The following is a 21,541-nucleotide window of genomic DNA, read 5'->3' on the forward strand; positions in this document are numbered from 1 at the left end:
AAAGTTGACCGATGAGAACCCCAGCTTCATTCGCCATTTTCATTAAAACGGAGATACTGCATACTTGACCTCCACTCCAATGATTGTCTATAGGACTGCCAGAGAAAACTCAATGCTGTACTTCACCTAGGACCTAGGGTTAAGAATAATAACAGAGGTGTGCGATATGCGTGACAGGTTAGATCCTAATTTACCACCTAAGGAAAGTGTTGAAAGAGCTCAACAAATAGTGCCAATTTTTTTCTTATATTTTATTCACATTGCTCCCCTGAGTATACAGTTTTTTTGTATTGATTAAATCTGTCATGTAGTTCCAGAGACATGGGGATTTTTATTTAGTGCTCATTTTTATGGATCCTCGGGGGTGTGGCTCTTCTCAGGGTAATTATGCAGAACAGCCTAAAGACACTCCCCTGAGGATCCCATGAGGCATGATCTAATAAAAACTACTACTAAATAAAAAGGATCAAATCTATAGAAATGGATGGAGGATTTCAAACAACAACATGAAAAAAAATATTCAATGAAGCAGGCGGCACATAGCAAACACATAGCAAAATCTGTCCACTTTTGACCAGGTGACAGGTTTTCTTTAAGTAATCAGCACCATGAACCATGATGACATCTGATTGTGGCGATTCAGCTTCTTCAGGTTTAGACGATGGCATGAAAATATTTGCTCACCCCGTACACTTTCTTCGCTCCGGCCTTCGCTGCGAACATGGAGAGAATTCCGGTCCCACTACCAACATCCAAGACGACTTTATCCTTAAAGACATGTTTATTGTGATACATGGAGTTTCTGTAAGTCAATGTCCGGACTTCATCTTTCAGCATTTCCTACAAAAAAATAAAATAAAATTCTAAGCAAATAAGGTTCAAAAAATAAAAACATCTCTCACAATAAAAGCATGGCCAGCTTCCCTCCTATAAAATGGTCTTAAACTGTCCTAAATCTCATGCTCTGTAACTGGCCATACACTCTTTCTGAGTGGGCAATTCTCCTTTATCAGCATTCTGCCAGTACTATAGGTGCCGAAACTTCCTTTCCATCATTACCCTTCATGTACTTCCCCTACCATAATCCAATGGCTTTTCTGCCCTGAACTGAAAGCCCACTTCTCTGTTTTGCCTGTATATAGTTCAACGGTCTGGAGAGCAGAGATAAAGAGCTACTGCAGCCCTCGCCGCCAGGGTTGGTGCTGCAGGGACCACAGGGAGACCCCGGGCCTACCCTAACATGAGGTAGAGGACCAGGACTGTGGCAGCTGACCCCCAGGACAGAGGCGGACACAGGAGCAGACAGGACTGAGTCTCAAGAGACAAGGACCACCAGAGTGGTTCAAGGCAGACAGCACAGGCAGGACAGACAGACAGAGTCTGTAGCAACAACAGGGCAGGAGGGGCAGGCAGAGTCACTAGCACCAGCAAGGCGGGACGGACAGGCAGAGTCACTAGCAAGGCACATGGCAGTGCCAGGAAGGACAGACAGGGTCTCTTGCTCTAGCAGGGCAGGCAAAGTCACAAGTACTAACTAGGCAGGCAACAGGTATGGGCAGGACAGGACTGGAACCAGATACCAACAGGCAGGACAGGTTAGTAGCGAGGTACGGGCAGGTCCGGCTAGACCTAGGTTCCAACAGGCATGATGGGCTGGTAGCTAGGTATGGGCAGGGGACAGGACTGAAACCATGTGCCAACAGGCAGGACGGGCTGGGACCAGGTACAGGCAGGACAGGACAGACAAGGTGAACTGACAACTGACTAGACAGAACACACTGACTAAACTTATGGTGTTGAACAGGCACCTTCCCTAGTTGGAGATTGCCTTAAATACCCAGTGCCTCTCAGCGATAGGTTGAGAGGCACTTCCTAGGAGTGGCGTGCTGGCCCTTTAAAAGAGGGGCAGCGACGCACTTGCGTGCACTCTTTAGGAGCGCTCCCATAGGTGCTGTGACACATGCACCGACTTCGGGAGGTGGGAGGAGGAGAAGCCCACGTGGAGGAGCGGGAGAGACGCCGGGCAGCGTGGAGGGACGCAGCCTTACACCCACCCCCTCTACCTGTAGAGAGACAAAGACCCATCCCACTTCCTGTAACCAATATCGGCATCTCTGCCCATAGAGACGGATTGCACTTGACAACAGGCAGAGGACAGCAAGTTAGATAGGAAGGAGACATTTAGTGGCCGGCACTTCGGAATGATTTCGTGTCTAAAGCTACAACATCTTTAAAAAAGGGGATTTGCAGATATTTTATTTACATTATCAATCAGAATGACCCGCAGATGACTTACCTATTTCCTTATGAGAAAGAATATTGTATAAAAAATACATTATTTCTTTCCCAAACATTGAAAGCAAGGGTAGTGGCTGCCATGATGGAGACCAGCTGAGTATGGAGTCTTATTGACAACCCATCTGTCAAGCTGCCACCAGGGGGAGCCGGAGCTCTGCAGGAGAAGACATTACACGGAGCAACAAAAACCAGGAAGTAGATACACAGTGTGTGCTCGTACACTGCCTCACAGCACAGCTGAGGAGCCAAGCAGCGGGGCGTGCGAGGAACGGTAAGGCAGGCCGGGTGAAGCACAGTACGGCAGAAGGAGGACCGGAGGAAAGAGCAGAAGCGGGGTTGAGGTCAGGCCGAGGTCAGTACCAGAGGAAGCAACTGAGTGGGGAGGTAGGAGGGGACAGAGAAATGGAGGGACGACTAGGGGACGGAAAACACAGAGAGGTCATGGGGGCACAGGATCAGACGGATCAGGATAACAGTTACAGGACCAGCAATCACAGGCAAAGCAGCGTTAAGTGTCACGGGCGGCGGGGCGCTGCGCTCGGTCCGGCGCTGCCGCTTCTGCTCGGTGGCTCGAGCGGTGGGCCGGGTCCGGGGACTCGAGCGGCGCTCCTCGCCTTTGAGTGAAAAGGGGGTGGTTTGTTTGGGTATTTAGTCCGTGACGCCACCCACGGGTAGTGGTGAACATGGGCACCACCGCTGCTGGTGACGGGGATCCTGGGAGCGATGGTAGGGAGCAGCTGGGATGTTGTTTTCCCCCTCCGTGGGTAGGGGTTGGTGGTCCCGGGGCCCGGTGGTGTGACGGGGAGGCAGGGTTGGTGAGGTGCAGGGTTGCAGGGACAGCGCGGCGCAGTGCCGGACGGCACTGGTGTACTCACTCAGACAATCACTGACAAAGTCTCTGGTAAACCAAAACGGCCGGATGGACGGGTCCCGCAGCCGGCTGCAGTGTTATTGTTGTGCTCTCCCCAGACGGTTGATGGTGGCTGTCTTTCCTTGCACCTTTAGAATGATGTTCTGACTCCTGTGGTTGCCCACTGGTAGTCCGCTCCCCGGCGTATATGTGCCGTATGAGCCCGTTTTGCCCACAGGCGCTGGCCCTTGGATCTCTAGCCTGTGGCGGTAGCTGTATATCCTCTCTGGGTGGACAGTTGCCTTCAATTGGGACTTGGTAGTTGGGAAACCCCTGGGGTTCCTGTCACATTCGGATTTGACTATTGACGGCGGCTCCAAGCCTGGTCGGGGTCCGATGGCCCTGCCTGTGTGCTTAGCTTCACTCCGTTCCCCGGTCCGGTACCGGCGGGCCGACGCCCGACCCCGGTCCTTACGGCTCTGCGGAGTTCCACCAACTCCTGCAGACGGCCACCACCGTCTGCCAACCTTGCTGTCAGTGCCTGGGCTCCTACTCAGACACCTCAAGTGTTTACTCCTCTCACTTCCACTTCCAGAACTGAACTGACACTTTTCCCGCCTCCAGGCCTGTGAACTCCTCGGTGGGTGGGGCCAACCGCCTGGATCCACCCTACCTGGTGTGGACATCAGGCCCTGAAGGGAGGCAACAAGGGTTTTTGTCTGACTGTTGTAACTGTCTAGGGTGGGGGTGTGTATGTTGGTATGTATGTGACTACCTGGCTAGTCCAGGGCGTCACATAAGCTTATAGCTGGCGCTGGTTCACTGGAGATGTCAGTTTTTAAAGCATCGAAGCTCCAGAAGTGAGGCCCGGGAGAAGGCTGCGCCCTCTAGCTATGTGGACGTGGAGGCGAAACTGTGACAACATCGTGGGACAAAGTATTGACACATCCTTACTAGTGCCACTTACTGAAGAAAGCTATCCGATAAGTCAGTGTCAGACACTTAAGGCTCTGTGCGCACTGGGAAATGGAATTTTCTTGAGAAAATTCCGCATGCTCTCAAAGATTACCGCACCCGCGGTAAAAAACCGCGGGAAACCGCACCCGAAAACCGCATGCGGTTTGCCGCGGTTTGCTACGGTTTTACCGCGGTATTGTTCGCGGTATTGCCGCGGTTTTGCCGCGTGCGGGTTGGGATGTGCTTTATTGCATTCAATGCAATAAAGCACATTGAAGAAAAAAAAAAAAAATACATTTAATTCTGATAGTAGATAGACAGAAGAATAGATAGAGGGATAGATAGACAGACAGACAGATAGATAGATAGCTAGATAGATAGAGGACAGATCGCTACATTTCCCACGGTCGGCAGTGAGTTCACATTACCGGCCGTGGGAAATGACCGGTAATTACCTCTGCTGTCTGCTGCATTCATCCTGTGTCTGTGACAGTCGCGGCTGGATGTAAGCAGCACAGGACATCGGAGCCGGAGCTGTGGATGTCGGAGCGGTGGATTACGCCGGAGCTTTGTTTGGGGGGGGGTTAATAAAATGGTGAACGAGGCTTGTTGGTTTTATTTAAAATAAAGGATTTTTCGGTGTCTGTGTTTTTTTCACTTTACTTACGGGTTGATCATGTCAGCTGTCACATAGACGCTGCCATGATCAAGCCTGGGGTTAATGGCGGTGGTCCCCCATCACCATTAACCCCTTGTATTACCTTGCCACCACTGCTACACGGTGGCAAGAAGAGCCGAGGACACGCCGGTGCTGCCGCATATTGCATGCGACAGTGCCGGGGCAGCTGCGGCTGATATTCTCGGCTGCGGGAGGGGGAGTGAGGCGGGGGACATTACCCCTGCCCCTCTCCCTCCCCAGCCTGAGGATACCGGGCCGCCGCTGTGTGCTTACCTCGGCTGGACGGTGAATATGCAGCGGAGCCCACGTTCTTTTTTTCCTATATTTCCGTTTTCTTTCTATGTGTGTTCTATGTGTCTGTGATGTGTTTGTGTTTACTCTCTGCAGGCTTCCTCTTCCTGTAATGACATCACTTCCCTGCAAAACCGCAAGCAAGTGATGTACATTACCGGAGGTAAACCGCAAAATACCGCAGGGAATAACGCAGCAAAACGCAATGAACCGCACAGAATTTGCTGCCTGCGTTATTCCCTGCGGGATTTCATGATTAACATTGGAGTCAATGGAGTGAAATCCCGCAGCGACGTGCGGAAAAGAAGTGACATGCACTTGTTTTTGCTGCGGGATTTCCGCAGCAAAACATGCAGCTGTCAAATTCCGCCCAGTGCGCACAGGATTTTTTTTCTCCATAGGATTTGCTGGTGATTCACTGCAGAGATGTTATGAACATTTTCTGCAGCGAAACATGCAGCAAATCCGCGGAAAATCCGCGGCAAAATCCGGTAAGTGCGCACATAGCCTTAATGAATATTGCAACAGGATTAATTAGGTATAAAAGCCAAGTCCAGCACCCAGATCCGGCGTCAGCACCCGGCGCACCCGGGCAAGTGGCAGGGCCCAAGATTACTGGGGTATGCCACTCGCAGTCGGCCCAGTGGCATACTGCCATGGCAGCAGGCCACGCAACTGCTATAGGGCTCGTGAGTCAGGGGGGCCCGGTGTTGTTGTGAGGTACTTGTCCTTGTCAGTATAGAGCAGGGTATACAGTATATACAGCATATAATGTGGAAACGCAAAACAGCTGATAACGTGTCACCCAAATGACTAAAATATCTCCTAGTACTTAAAATAATTAGAAACTACAATGTTTTGTGCCAATTGTTCGCCGTTCTCAAAGCTCTTCGGCCTTCAATAAAAGAGTTATTGCATTTTATTATAAGCACCTCCTTAGGGAATTGCGTTTTAAAGCCAATTGATTCTTCCATATACGATAAAGACATAAAATAGTTATTTAAGCAAAAACCCAAGAAAAAAAGGAATGATATTTCAATTTTTATTTTATTTCAGATGGAATAACAGGACAGACTGATAAAAACACGTCCTGGAAAAGAAACATCTCCGAGAGAGCCATGAATAAAGCATTATTGACATGAATAAGCAGCCGGACAGTATCCATATTGGTCTGGAATGGTTTGTGCATTGGCAAATGCATCCGATATCCATCAAGATGTTTTATGGGTTTAATTAAAAAAATACATTAAAAAAGGGAGTGGCTAAAAAGTATCCACCCAAGCTTTAACCCTTATCCACCCAAGCTTTAACCCTTCTCCACCCAAGCTTTAACCCTTATCCACCCAAGCTTTAACCCTTATCCACCCATGCTTTAACCCTTATCCACCCAAGCTTTAACCCTTATCCACCCAAGCTTTAACCCTTATCCACCCAAGCTTTAACCCTTATCCACCCAAGCTTTAACCCTTATCCACCCATGCTTTAACCCTTATCCACCCATGCTTTAACCCTTATCCACCCATGATTTAACCCTTATCCACCCATGCTTTAACCCTTATCCACCCATCATTTAATGCTTATCCACCCATGCTTTAACCCTTATCCACCCATGCTTTAACCCTAGAAAAAGAGAAAGTGAGCCCTAGAAATGGGTGAGCACCTAAAATAAACAAGTATAGTCTGCACCATTATCTCTGCACCATTGCCTCTTCACTATTATGTCTACAACATTATCTCTGCACCATTGCCTCTTCACTATTATGTCTGCACCATTATCTCTGCACCATTGCTTCTTCACTATTATGTCTACACCATTATCTCTGCACCATTGCCTCTTCACCATTATCTCTGCACCATTATCTCTGCACCATTGCTTCTTCACTATTATGTCTGCACCATTATCTCTGCACCATTGCCTCTTCACCATTACCTCTGCAACATTACCTCTGCACCATTGCTTCTGCACCATTAACTCTGCATCATTACCTCTGAACCATTCTGCAACATTACCTCTGCACCATGATCTCTGCACCATTGCCTCTGCACCATTGCCTTTTCACTATTATGTCTGCACCATTATCTCTGAACCATTGCCTCTGCATCATAATGTGACGCCCTGGCAAAACCAGGTAGTCACACAGTTAGGCCCCCGCACAACACCCATCCCACACGGGGTTAAATCAGCCGACCTGAAATCCTAGTCACCCCCCTCAGGAAGCGCAGACACACCAGTGGGTGGGACCAGCCAGTTAGGAAACGCCCACCTAGGGGTCTGGAGAGCCCGGGGCGGGAAAGCAGTGAGTTTAGTTTTGAGTCAGTAGGAGTTCAGTAGTGGAGTTGAATTGTTGAGGTGCTAGCTGACAGGCGTCGGGGTTGGGGCCCTGACGTTCTGGCTAAGTGGCAGACGGTAGCCAGAGTCTGCAGGAGACGGGAAGACGGCTGCCGGAGATCCAAGGTGGACCGGGACAGGGTGGAGCCCGCCGGTACTGATATAGAAGGGTTAATAGTTTCTATATTTCTTGATTTTAAATATTTTAATGTTCCATTAGTATTTCTGGTGTAAGTTCATATCATTGTGTAGCCTTCAAAACAATGAAAGAAGCTCAAGGATTATTATTGTCTGCTAAATGTTCTTCTTATCTCATATACATGACTCTACATTTTTGTTTTTCTTAAACTTAAAGGTCATATGATCAACTTGTAAATTTCCACTCAAAGCCTTTTTTGCAATATCACATTGATCTGTAAATGGTATAAATTATCTGTGCATTGGCTAAATAAACAGAAAACTGATCATGCTCACATGAATGCAGGTCTTTTCTCCGAGCGCTCGATATTGACTAGGCAAAGAGGCCTACGTCAACAGGACCTCACTGGTGATCCCATAAGCTGACTTCTGACAAAGCAGAACAGCTACAACAGTACCGACACCGGAGAACCGACCCGGAAACCGTGTGCACAGAGGGGTTACTTGGACCCTGAAGCCAGGACCGGCACCGACGGCCTGGCTAATTAGCCAATTGAGGGCAGGATTATAGGTCCTGTCCCAACCTAAGTCCTGAAAAGTAGACAACCACCCACCGAGAGGGATAGGGCAACCGCCAGAGCCCGTAGATGCCAAGGGTCAGCGTCAGACGAGCAAGGCTCCCAACCAAAGGACCGGGACCGGACTCCCGTATTTTAAACCGGGTAGTCCTACCTACAACACACTAAGTGCAGAGGAGAGAGACTTTGACTACCGACCCGGGTGTGGGACCAGATACACCCGTCTGCGGCAGCCGGCCACCATCCCCTTGATTTACCACAGGACTAGTGTACTTTATCCGACCGTGAGTAACATCCCCGGCCTGGCCGGGTGCGCCGGCCCCTGCAATCACCAACCCTCAGCATAAAGACACTGGGCCCCGGGACATCCATCCCTACCCACGGAGGGGTTAACATCCAGCTGCCAGCCCACCGTCCCCGGGAGCCCCGCAACAGCAGCAGTGGTGCTACATCTCACCACACACCATGAGTGGTGTCACAGACAGTTCACAACCAATCCCGTACAAATACGTCCCCCCTTTCATTCGGAGTGTCCGCACTGCCCCCGGGTACGGAGGACCCCTCGAGCCGTACCGTAGATCCGGATCCGAGCAGCACCGTGCTGTCTTTTTTGTGCATTTTGCGCTTTTTATCTTTTTTTTAATCATTCATTAATAAAACTTGAATTTATTGTCTATATTCTTGTATTGGCTATTCTTCTGTTTATAGGGTTACATAATTTTATACTTATAGCCTATCCATTTACACTGAACAGGGGACGTGATGGTACATTGATACCATTGGACATTGTGTCTTTTTTCCCCCTATGTGTGACATATTTTGGTAACCAGATATTCGGGATTGGCAGGTCCAACCGGATTAAAAAAAAAAAAAAAAACGGACCAGAATTAATCCCGAATGTCTGCCGGATGCCGATCCCTATACAAGTTTATGGGGACGGAAATATTGTGCTTTAAGATGATGGTAGAAAAGGCTACGGGGAATAGAACAGGAGCATTATACTTACCAAGTCTCTTGCATGGCTGTAACATTACTTCCGAGGCTGCTCATTAATCCTCATACATATTCACCACGTCCCCCGCCCACCGGCACTCCCGTTGTCTCTGATTGGTTGCAGTCAGACTACGCCCCCATCCTGTGTGAGAGCGTGTCTGATTGCTTGGAATCACACACGCTGTCTGCATTTCCATAGTGGTGTAAAAATAAATAAATTAAAAAAAATTAGCATCCTCCCATATTGTGATACCCAGGACAGGTACAGCATATGGCTACAGGCTGCAGCCCTCAGCTGTGTGCTTATATTGGCTGTGTATCAAAATAAGAGGAACCACATGCAGTGTTTTTTTTTATTTTGATACCCAGCCATGATAAAGCTGACAGCTAAGGGCTGGTATTCTCAGGTTTGGAAGACCTATGGTTATTGGCCCCCCTCCTAGCCTAAACATAGCTGCCTGCAGCCGTCCAGGATTGTTGTATGCATTAGATGCAACAATCCCAGCACTTTACCCGGCTCATCCCGATTGCCCTGATGTGGTGGTAATCGAGGTAATATAAGGGGTAAATAGGGTTAATAACAGCTCACAGCTGCTACTAAGTCTTAGATTAGTAATGGGAGGCGTCTATGAGACCCCCCATTACTATTCGGTAAGTGAAAAGAAATACATAAACACTGAAAAAATACTTTATTTGAAATAAAACACCAAAACCCACCCTCTTTCTCCAATTTATTCATCTCAAACACTCAGTTCTGACATTATCCACATGAGGTCCAATGACAATTCCGGCTCTACTACATACTAAAGTCACATCGCATGGGCAGAAAACTTTTCCGCGTGCTGTGGCTTCAGGCAGAGACTGTGGTGATGTCACTCAGTCTATCTGCAGTCACAGTTGGAGGCTCCCACAGGTGACCACAGGTAAGCTGACCTCAGGTGACCTCATTGAACTCAGTGACCTCACCTCAGGTGAACTGAGTTCACAAACTACTTTTTGCCAAGAGATGCAGATTTTGTGCTGAACTTTAATCACCATATTCCTGCACTACATCTGCCACTTCTGGCAAAAAAAATGCAACAAAGCACAAAGTTTCGATTCAGTATTGATTAAAAATTTTGCCAGGAGAGGCAGATTTGGTGCAGGAGGTAAGTTTACCTGTGGTCACAGGTGTGGTGCCGTGAGAACCTCCAGCTGTGACTGCAGATAAACTGAGTGACGTCACCGCTCACAGCTGCAGCTCAGTCAGTCTCCGCCTGAAGTCACAGTGTGTGAAAATGTTCTGTGCCTAGGTGCTGTGACTTCAGAATGTAGCAGAGCCAGAATTGTCATGGGACCTCATGTGGATTATGTTGGAACTGGGTGTTTGGCGCTAACACATTGGAGAAAGAGGGTGTGGTTTTTTGCATTTCAAATAAAGATTTTTTTCGGTGTTTGTTTTTATTTCTTTATACTTACAGATTAGTAATAGAGGGTCTTATAGACACATACCATTACTAATCTAGGGCTTAGTGGCAGCTGAGAGCTGTCATTAACCCCTGAAATTACCCTGATTGGCACCGCTCAAGGACAATCGGGATTAGCCAGATAAAGTGCCGGGATTGTTGCATCTAATGTATGCGACAGTTCTGGGTGGCTACAGGCTACTATTTTTAGGCTGGGGTAGCCCCATAACCATGGGCTTCCCCAGCCTAAGAATACCAGCCCCTGGCTGTCGGCTGTATCATGGTTGGGTTTCAAAATAGCTGGGACTGCACATCATTTTTTTTAATCATTTATTTACATAATTAAAAAAAAGCTGCACGGGGTCACTCTTATTTTGATACACAGCTAAGATAAGCGCATGGCTGGGAGCTGCAGGCATAGACGTATGCTTTATCTGTGCTAGATATCATAATATGGGGGGACCCCACGCCAATTTTTAAATTTATTTTTACACCACTATAAAGACAGTGATAGCGTGTATGATTCCAAGCAATCAGATATGCTGTCACATAGAGTGGGGGTGCGGTCTAAGTGCAACCATGCAACCAATCAGAGACAAGTGGACTGCAGGTGGGCGGGGAAACCAGTGAATATGTATGAGGGTAATGAGCGGACCCGGAAATAGTGTTACAGCCACGTGGCATACTCAGTAAGTATAATGCTAAAGCTTTATTTTATTTCTTTTTCCTTTTTTTTAATTATCCAGGTGGCCAAATCCGGATAGCTAGACGGAGTTCCATGAGAACTCCCTGTGCAGGGTCGGTGTATGGATACTCGGCATCTGATGTGGAACCTGAACTTTACAGTCCGGGTTTGCCCATCACTACGCTTCACCATTGCCTCTGCACTATTGCCTCTTCACCATTTTCTCTGCACCATTGCCTTTTCATTATTACCTCTGCACCATTGTCTCTTCACCATTACCTCTATACCATTGCCTCTTCAGCATTACCTCTACACCATTACCTTTACACCATTGTCTCTTCACCATTACCTCTACACCATTGCCTCTTCAGCATTACCTCTACAACATTACCTCTACACCATTGCCTCTTCACCACTACCTCTGCACCATTGACTCTCCAACATTGCCTCTGCACCATTGCCTCTTCACCATTACCTCTACACCATTACCTCTACACCATTGCCTCTTCACCATTACCTCTACAACATTACCTCTACACCATTGCCTCTTCACCACTACCTCTGCACCATTGACTCTTCACCATTGCCTCTGCACCATTGACTCTTCACCATTACCTCTACACCATTACCTCTACACCATTGCCTCTTCACCATTACCTCTACACCATTACTTCTACACCATTACCTCTACACCATTACCTCTACACCATTACCTCTACACCATTACCTCTACACCATTGTCTCTTCACCATTACCTCTACACCATTGCCTCTTCAGCATTACCACTACACCATTACCTCTACACCATTACCTCTACACCATTACCTCTACACCATTGCCTCTACACCATTACCTCTACACCATTGTCTCTTCACCATTACCTCTACACCATTGCCTCTTCACCATTACATCTGCACCATTGCCTCTTCACCATTACCTTTGCACCATTGCCTCTTCACAATTACCACTGAACTATTTCTATTGGTCTGAAGCAAGGATGCAAAACCTTTTCTGGTCCCAGGACCATATTGTCATACTGAACTATCCCATGTTCCACAATAAAAATTGGGTAAAGGGGTTAATTACCTTGTAGAACTCATGGAAATGCTCCTTTACTTAAGGCCACACCTCTAATTCCCAAAATATGTGCAATTGGCTGAGCTGATCACTGAGCTTCCTACCGTCAGGTACAAAAAATTTCCAAAGAGCAGCTTTCATAGAAGATGTCAAGTGCCTTCGGCGGCAGCCAGGAAAATGGGCAACTTTTCCGAGAGTCCGGGAGGTCTCCCCATTTTTACTGTTGGAGTTGGCAAGAATGCCTTATGTACAATCCCGAGGAACCTCAAAAGACTTTGGGTCTCTTACCTCATGAATTCCGAAATGGGCGTAGGAATCAAAGTAGTAGTCCCTGGAGGTCATCTCCTCGGGGTTTAACAGTTTGGCCATTTTGCCTCTCCCCGGACAGCCAGGCTGGATGGGGGTGTGTATCACATGTTGGACGGGCTGGACCGGCTTCGGACGTGCCACCGGCTGCACAGTTTGGGAAGGTCCACTACAAACCTACAAGAGAAGAAGAAAAGTATCATGTAACAGTGACCTACTTGTTGACGGTTTCCCTCTAAATATATTTATTTTTCCTAATTCTCAATGTCTCGTCCCCCATTGTGTTTTTTTTAACCCTTCTCCTTTAAGAAGAATGTTTTTAATTCATTTATATTCAATAGGAAAATAATTGCGATGACAAGTAGACGCAGGAAAGAGAAACGATCAAAGACAAAAAAGACAAAACAGCCGGAAAAGGGCAAACTAAAAAGAGACTCCGCGAGGAGAATTGTATAATAGCATCGGGCCAGAACGGAGGGAATCTCAAGTAAGGCTACTTTCACACTACATTTTTTAACATGCGTCCTGAACGTTTTTTTGCTGCAAAAGCGGATCCAGTACAAATGCGTTTTCATTTCAATGCAATTGCAATGGACTCGCGTCAACATGCGTTCTCCTGCGTTTGCGTGCGGTTTAGTCAGGATCCAGCGACTTGCAGTTTTTTTAACATTGTTTAAAAACGCTACTTGTAGCGTTTTTAAGCTGCGCCCAAATACTGCAAGTCGCTGGATTCTGACAAAACTGCACGCAAACGCAGGAGAACGGTGGTATACGGATAGACAGGATCCTGCTTGGTGTACTGAGCATGCCCAGAAACCACAGAGAGTGAGTTTGTTTCTTTATTTCTCTCTCTCTTTCGCTCTTTCACTCTCTCACTCTCTCTCTACCTCTCTCTTTATCTCTCTCTCATTCTGTCTCTCCTTATTTATCTCTCTCTCTTTTCCTTTCTCTTTCCCTCTCTTTCTCTCTCTTTCTCTCTCTCTCTTTCTCTTTCTTTCTCTCTTTCTCTCTCTTTATGTCTTTCTTTCTCTCTCTCTTTCTCTTTCTCTCTCTTCTTCTCTCTCTTTCTCTCTCTCTCTTTATCTCTTTCTTTCTCTCTCTCTCTCTTTATCTCTTTCTTTCTCTCTCTCTCTTCTTCTCTCTCTCTTTCTTTCTCTCTCTCTCTTTATCTCTTTCTTTCTCTCTCTCTTCTCTCTCTCTTTCTTCTTCTTCTTCTCTCTCTATCTCTCTTTCTCTCTCTCTCTCTTTATCTTTCTTCTCTCTCTTTCTCTCTTCTCTCTCTCTTTCTCTCTTCTTTCTCTCTCTCTTTCTTCTTCTCTCTCTTTCTTTCTCTCTCTTTCTCTCTCTTCTTCTCTCTCTTCTTCTCTCTCTTTCTCTCTCTCTCTCTTTCTCTTCTCTCTCTCTTTCTCTCTTCTCTCTCTTTCTTCTTCTCTCTCTCTCTCTTCTCTCTCTCTTTCTCTCTCTCTTTCTTCTTCTCTCTTTCTTTCTCTCTCTCTCTTTCTTTCTCTCTCTCTTTCTCTCTTCTTTCTCTCTCTTTCAAATTCAAATTCAAATTCAAATTCAAATATGCTTTATTGGCAGGACCAAAATACAATTAGTGTTGCCAAAGCAAGAGAAATACAGTAAGTGTGGTGGGAGGGGATCAGGGTTATGGGGAGTTGGGGGGCACAATTTGGGCTCTGACAGTCCATTTAGGGGTCTTAGGTTCCCCTCAGCTTATGACATGTGGTGACATATTGGGCGGCGATCTCCACCATTGATTCCTCTTCCCCCAGTAGGAAGCGGAGTTTCATGTCCTCATCCATGGATGGAAAGCCCGGGCTATGGGTGGTAAATTTCTGGAAGTGGGAGCCCCTCACTGCTGAGTATTTGTCACAGTGCAGTAGGAAATGCGTCTCGTCCTCCAGAGCCCCCTGCTGGCAGTGCTGGCACAGTCTGTTCTCTCGCGGCTTGTATGTCTGTCGGTGCCGCCCTGTTTCCACCTCTAGGCTGTGGGCACTCAGTCTGTACAGGCTCAGGGTCTGCCTGTCTTTGGGGTGGCGTAGCCTTTCCAGATATGGGGCCAGAGTGTAGTCCCTCCGCAGTGACCGGTAGATGGTGAGTTTCTGGGAGTTCTCTAATTCACTCTTCCAGTCCTCTATGTATTGCATCTTGCAGCTCTCTGAGATCTCTTTTATTTGGGCTTTTGTCAGGGGGTGTTGCTGACTTTGGCTGGACTGGCTGCCGGGGTTCCTGGCTTGCTCTGGGCTCCGGCTCAGCAGGGCTTTATGATGGTAGGAGCTGGGGTTGCTGTTCTGTGTGTGCGCCTGGTGTGATAGCGCCCTCTTGTGTATAGTGAACCATAAGGGGAATCGGCCCAGCTCTGCCCTACAGGCTATGTTTGAGGTGCTGCGATGGACTTGGAGGAGATATTTACAGAACTCCATGTGGAAGACTTCGGTAGGGCTGGAATCCCACTTTGTGTGGTCTGGGTAGGTCACTGGGCCCCATACCTCGCTGCCATATAGCAGTATAGGGGTGATGACGCTGTCAAATATCTTGAGCCAGACTCTCACCGGTGGTTTGAGGTGGTACAGTTGTCTTCTGATGGCATAGAAGGTTCTGCATGCTTTTCCTTTCAGGGCTTCTGCTGCTTGCTTGAGGCTCCCGTTATTGCTTAGCTCCAGACCGAGGTAGGTGTAGCTGCTGGTGTTCTCCAGCGTGTTCTCCAGCTTTCTTTCTCTCTCTCTCTTTGTTTCTCTTTCTCCCTCTCTCTCTCTCTCTTTCTTTCTCTCTCTCTCTTTCTCTCTTCTTTCTCTCTCTCTTCTTCTCTCTCTTTCTTTCTCTCTCTTTCTCTCTCTTCTTCTCTCTCTTTCTTCTTCTCTCTTTCTTTCTCTTTCTTTCTCTCTCTTTCTCTCTCTCTCTTTCTCTCTCTCCTTCTCTCTCTCCTTCTCTCTCTATATTTCTTGCTCTCTTTCTTTCTCTCTCCTTTTCTGTCTCTCTCTTCTTCTTCTCTCTCTATATATATATATTTCTTGCTCTCTCTCTTTCTCTCTCTTTCTCTCTCTCTCTTTCTCTCTTTCTTTCTCTCTCTTTCTCTCTCTCCTTCTCTCTCTCCTTCTCTCTCTCCTTCTCTCTCTTCTTCTCTCTCTATATTTCTTGCTCTCTCTTTCTCTCTCTCTTTCTTTCTCTCTCCTTTTCTGTCTCTCTCTCCTTCTCTCTCTCTATATATTTCGTGCTCTCTCTCTTTCTTTCTCTCTCTCTTTGTCTCTCCTTCTCTTTCTATATATTTCTTGCTCTCTCTTTCTCTCTCTCCTTCTCTCTCTTCTTCTCTCTCTTTCTCTCTCTCTATATTTCTTGCGCTCTCTCTCTCTCTCTTTCTCTCTCTTTCTCTCTCTCTTTCTCTCTCTCTCTCTTTCTCTCTCTCTCTTTCTCTCTCTCTTTCTCTCTCTCTCTCTTTCTCTCTCTCTCTCTTTCTCTCTCTATATTTCTTGCTCTCTCTTTCTCTCTCTCTCTTTCTCTCTCTCTCTTTCTCTCTCTCTCTTTCTCTCTCTCTCTTTCTCTCTCTATATTTCTTGCTCTCTCTTTCTCTCTCTCTCTCTCTCTTTCTCTCTCTTTATCTCTCTCTTTCTCTCTCTCTTTCTCTCTCTCTCTTTCTCTCTCTCTTTCTCTCTCTTTCTTTCTCTCTCTCCTCTTTCTCTCTCTCTTTCTCTCTCTTTCTCTCTTTCTCTCTTTCTCTCTCTCTTTCTCTCTCTCTTTGTCTCTCCTCTCTCTATATATTTCTTGCTCTCTCTCTTTCTTTCTCTCTCTCCTTCTCTCTCTTCTTCTCTCTCTTTCTCTCTCTATATTTCTTGCTCTCTCTTTCTCTCTCTTTCTCTCTCTCTTTCTCTCTCTCTTTCTCTCTCCTTTTCTCTCTCTCTTCTTCTCTCTCTTTCTCCTCTTTTTTTCCCCAGTGACATATGAATTTCCAGTCTATCACGTTCAGTTCCCCTCACTCCATATCACATGACTACAATGCCCGCCCATAAACTTCAAGTGGCAGGATCCTGTAAAATAACACATGCGTTTTTCTTTAGAAAAACAGGATCCACTTTTGCAGCAAAAAAACGTTCCGGACGCATGTTAAAAAAACGTAGTGTGAAAGCCGCCTTAATCTGCCTTAAAATTCCGGAACAGCCACGATGGGGAAAGGAGAGGAAGGAACGCCGAATTCTGAGCTCAAGAAACCAGCTAAGGATGTTAATTCCTTAAAGTGTAATGAAAGCGATCGGTCCAGGTGTCGGGGCCGCAACGTTTCGAAACTCCGAGCGTTTTCCCGACCTTCTAAATTTAGCCCCTGTCCATCCTGATGTATTTTCGCAGCCACTTTCAAATGTTTCTCAGAAAAGCAATATACACACAGTCCTCGGAGAAGCAATTATATCCGTGATGTCTTAAAGGGACAGGACCCAAAATCATCCAGGCCCTTCCACTGCACCGATCAATAGAGCATGGCGATCAGGGCGCCTTTATTTTCATTTATTTGTTTAGATAGAGAAGGTTTTCATACAAATGATTGTTTGCTTCCTTCCCCGCATCATATAGTTTCCATGAAAAGGGATGCCAGCAGCAGAATAGTGAGTGCAGCTCTGGAGTATAATATAGCATGTAAATCTGGATCAGTACAGGATCAGTAATGTAATGTGAGCAGAATAGTGAGTGCAGCTCTGGAATATTATATGGGATGTAACTCAAAAACTGTACAGGATAAGTAATGTAATGTATGTACACAGTGACTGCAGCAGCAGAATAGTGAGTGCAGCTCTGGAGTATAATACAGGAGGTAACTCAGGATCCGTAATGTAATGTATGTACACAGTGACTGCACCAGAAGAATAGTGAGTGCAGCTCTGGAGTATAATACAGGAAGTAACTCAGGATCAGTAATGTAATGTATGTACACAGTGACTGCACCAGCAGAATAGTGAGTGCAGCTCTGGAGTATAATACAGAAGGTGTGACGCCCTGGACCCCAGGGGTCACAGGTAATTACATCAGCCACATCACACACACCCCCATCCCCTGTGAGGTCACACACATGTCACCCGAAAGGGAGACCTGATGCCTCCCTCAGGGCCAGTAGGGCACACCAGGTGGGCGGAGTCAGGTGGAAAGACACGCCCACCGAGGAGACTACTGTCCTGAGGCAGGAAGTAAAAACAGAGTTTTAAGGAGTCTGGAGGAGAGTTAAGTGTAGAGAGAGGTTGACAGGAGTCGTAGAGCTGTCTGGGACCCGAGTTGGAGCCTGGGCCCCTTGGAAAACGTCAGGCAGGCAGGCGGTGGTGGCCGTCTGCAGGAGTACCGGTACAGCAACCGGTGGAACCGTATGGACCGGGCCTGGGTTGGAGCCCGCCGGTTCCGAACCGGGGAGTCAAACGTGTACCGGAGCACCAAAAGAAGGTCCTAGCTTAGAAGCCACTGAGTATAGGCGAATTGACTGATTGCTGGCCGGACCTCAGGGGTTCATCCACAATCAAAGTCCCGAAAGAAGACAAAAGCCCACCGAGACCGGGTGAGCGCCACCGCCAAGGGCCAAACACCCGATGGGCCAGCGCCTGCGGGCAACCGAGGGTTCCTCCGGCAGCTCAACGCCGGGGAGCGGGCTACCACTGCTCAGGCAGGGGGAGCCGAAACACAAAAATCTAGAGGTGTACGGGAAAAGGGGCCACCATCAACCCCACAGGGGACATCAGCAGCCGGCCGCGGGGACCGACCACTACCGAACTTTGCTTTACCAGTGACTCAGTGTGCATTAATCGTGAGTACACCAGTGCCATCCGGGCACGAGACTACACCGTGGCACTGCGCCCTGCACCCCGACAACAACCACAACCAACCCTTACAGTCCCCCACCGGGCCTCAGGACACGCCGCCCCTACCCACGGATGGGCTAACATCTCGGCTGCGGCCGCAACACCGATCCCGGACGAGCCCGCCATCACTTCAGCCGCAGCGGTGGTGCTTCTCCCGTCACCACGACCCGTTACATGACCACCATCCTCCCACCGCCTACCCCTTTAACAAGAGTGACGCGGCCCCCAGTCCGGAGGCGTTCGTGCCACTGACCACCTGAGGCCGGACCTCGAGCAGCTTGGCCCGAGCAAGCAAAGGAAGCGGCCGGGCCCCTCTCAGGGCGGTACAGAGGTAACTCAGGATCAGTAAAGGATAAGTAATGTAATGTATGTACATAGTGACTGCACCAGCAGAATAGTGAGTGCAGCTCTGGAGGATAATACAAGAGGTAACTCAGGATCAGTAATGTAATGTATGTACACAGTGACTGCACCAGCAGAATAGTGAGTGCAGCTCTGGAGTATAATACAGGAGGTAACTCGCAATTAGTACAGGATAAGTAATGTAATGTATGTACACATTGACTGCACCAGCAGAATAGTGAGTGCAGCTCTGGAGGATAATACAAGAGGTAACTCAGGATCAGTAATGTAATGTATGTACACAGTGACTGCACCAGCAGAATAGTGAGTGCAGCTCTGGAGTATACTATAGGAGGTAACTCAGGATCAGTAATGTAATGTATGTACACAATGACTGCACCAGCAGAATAGTGAGTGCAGCTCTGGAGTATAATACAGGAGGTAACTCAGAATCAGCACAAGATAAGTAATGTAATGTATATACACAGTGACTGCACCAGCAGAATAGTGAGTGCAGCTTTTAATTATAATACATGGGGAACATATATACTAGGATGGGGTTATATATACACCAGGATGTGGGCTAAAATGGGGAACCTTTTTTACTAGGATGGGGGACATACCAGGATGGGGGGCATATATACTAAAATGGGGGACATATTCACCAGGAAGGTGCCCAGGATGGGGGACATTACTACATAATAGGGGGGGGGGGGGAGTAACTCATATGTCTTTATAGGATTTAGAATGCTAAATGTATACATACACGTGACCAACATAAGGGGGGGCAGGTCCAAATTTTGCACCAGGGCTCATCAAACTCTAGTTGCTCCACCACTAAAATCCTCCGGTAACACCGGTGCACTCTTTATTTAGCTGTTCTGCGAGATCTCCTATCCTAAGGACAGGACGTCAATATGACGGGGAAGCTATCCGGAGAGTAATTCCGCATCCTCCGCTTTATTTTCTGGCTGCGCTCAGCAGATCATACAATGTAATTAGTCGCAGACATTATATTTAATTAAGAGTAATTTGACGTTAGATGGAAGATAAACCGGCCAATTATACAGCCGCCTGATACTACCGCTACGATCCGGGCTCTGGTAATAACCGGAGACGCGTTCATTGCGGATTCTCGACCAATCGGTTCGGTCTTTGTAGGAAATGATTTATTCTATGTATGACCGAATGCAGACAAATGATCAATTCTAGGCAAATAATAAGACGCCGGCCAACGACAAGGTGAGAGGTCAGACGCCCTCTATTCCCTATAGTTCTGCAGTAATAGCGATAAATCAATTTCTGTCTGAGCTCCGAAATAGAAAAAATAATGTAATGTATAGGAGGGAAGGAATTAAGGGGAAAGGCGACCTCGGAAAACTATAGGCACGGTGCCCAACATATACGACTGTGCACCGGGGGATTATTTATTGATCTTTTCCCAATACGTTGAAACATTTAGAATATTGCGCCATTTCTTCCCTTTGACAACTCTAATACTTTTTCTAAGAAGGCTGATGGACATTATATTATAACATACAGTGGCATGCAAAAGTTTGTGCACCCCTTCTCAAAATGACTGTTAGGCTATGTTCACACAGGGCTTTTTTGGTAAGTTTTTTTCCTGACCAAAAACATGATCTTGTGTGGCAGGAAATCTTTGAGTCATCTGCGTTTTTGGTGTGTTTTCATTGCCATCTTTGGTGCATTTTTAGTGGCATTTTTGGTGCGTTTTTAGTGGCGTTTTTGGTGCATTTTTTAGTGGCATTTTTGGTGCATTTCTTAGTGGCATTTTTGGTGCGTTTTTGGTGCATTTTTAGTGCGTTTTCTATGTGTTTTTGGTGCACTTTTTAGTGGTGTTTTTGGTGCGTTTTTAGTGGCTTTTTGCGGCGTTTTTTTAGTGGTGTTTTGGTGCGTTTTTAGTTGCAGTTTTGGTGCTTTTTTAGTGGCATTTTTGGTGCATTTCTTAATGGCATTTTTGGTGTGTTTTTGGTGCATTTTTAGTGCGTTTTTGGTGTGTTTTTGGTGCGCTTTTGGTGTGTTTTTAGTAGCTTTTTGGTGCGTTTTTTAGTGGTGTTTTTGGTACATTTTTAGTGGTGTTTTTAGTGGCTTTTTGGTGCATTTTTTAGTGGCGTTTTTGGTGCGTTTTTAGTGGCATTTTTGGTGCATTTTTAGTGGCATTTTTGGTGCATTTCTTAGTGGTATTTTTAGTGCGTTTTTGGTGTGTTTTCATTGCCATCTTTGGTGCATTTTTAGTGGCATTTTTGGTGTGTTTTTAGTGGCGTTTTTGGTGCATTTTTTAGTGGCATTTTTGGTGCATTTCTTAGTGGCATTTTTGGTGCGTTTTTGGTGCATTTTTAGTGCGTTTTTTATGTGTTTTTGGTGCGCTTTTTAGTGGTGTTTTTGGTGCGTTTTTAGTGGCGTTTTTAGTGTCTTTTTGCGGCGTTTTTTTAGTGGTGTTTTGGTGCGTTTTTAGTTGCATTTTTGGTGCTTTTTTAGTGGCATTTTTGGTGCATTTCTTAATGGCATTTTTGGTGTGTTTTTGGTGCATTTTTAGTGCGTTTTTGGTGTGTTTTTGGTGCGCTTTTGGTGTGTTTTTAGTAGCTTTTTGGTGCGTTTTTTAGTGGTGTTTTTGGTACATTTTTAGTGGTGTTTTTAGTGGCTTTTTGGTGCATTTTTTAGTGGCGTTTTTGGTGCGTTTTTAGTGGCATTTTTGGTGCATTTTTAGTGGCATTTTTGGTG

At 46.8% G+C, this 21,541-nt stretch overlaps 1 protein-coding gene across 3 annotated transcripts in view; it reads right to left on the reverse strand.

The window, feature by feature from the left end:
• PRMT8 (protein arginine methyltransferase 8) overlaps window positions 1–21,541 on the reverse strand; it is a 220,606-nt gene that overhangs the window by 99,715 nt on the left and 99,350 nt on the right. For all 3 annotated transcript variants that reach the window (XM_075344263.1, XM_075344262.1, XM_075344264.1), the window contains exons 2-3: window positions 12,609–12,803; window positions 685–840 (exon numbers count right to left, since the gene is read on the reverse strand). In XM_075344263.1, the coding sequence (XP_075200378.1) occupies window positions 685–840; window positions 12,609–12,803 (351 nt within the window). The remainder of the gene's footprint in view (window positions 1–684; window positions 841–12,608; window positions 12,804–21,541) is intronic.

Source organism: Anomaloglossus baeobatrachus, chromosome 4, assembly GCF_048569485.1.
Source record: "Anomaloglossus baeobatrachus isolate aAnoBae1 chromosome 4, aAnoBae1.hap1, whole genome shotgun sequence".
Lineage (NCBI taxonomy): Eukaryota > Metazoa > Chordata > Amphibia > Anura > Aromobatidae > Anomaloglossus > Anomaloglossus baeobatrachus.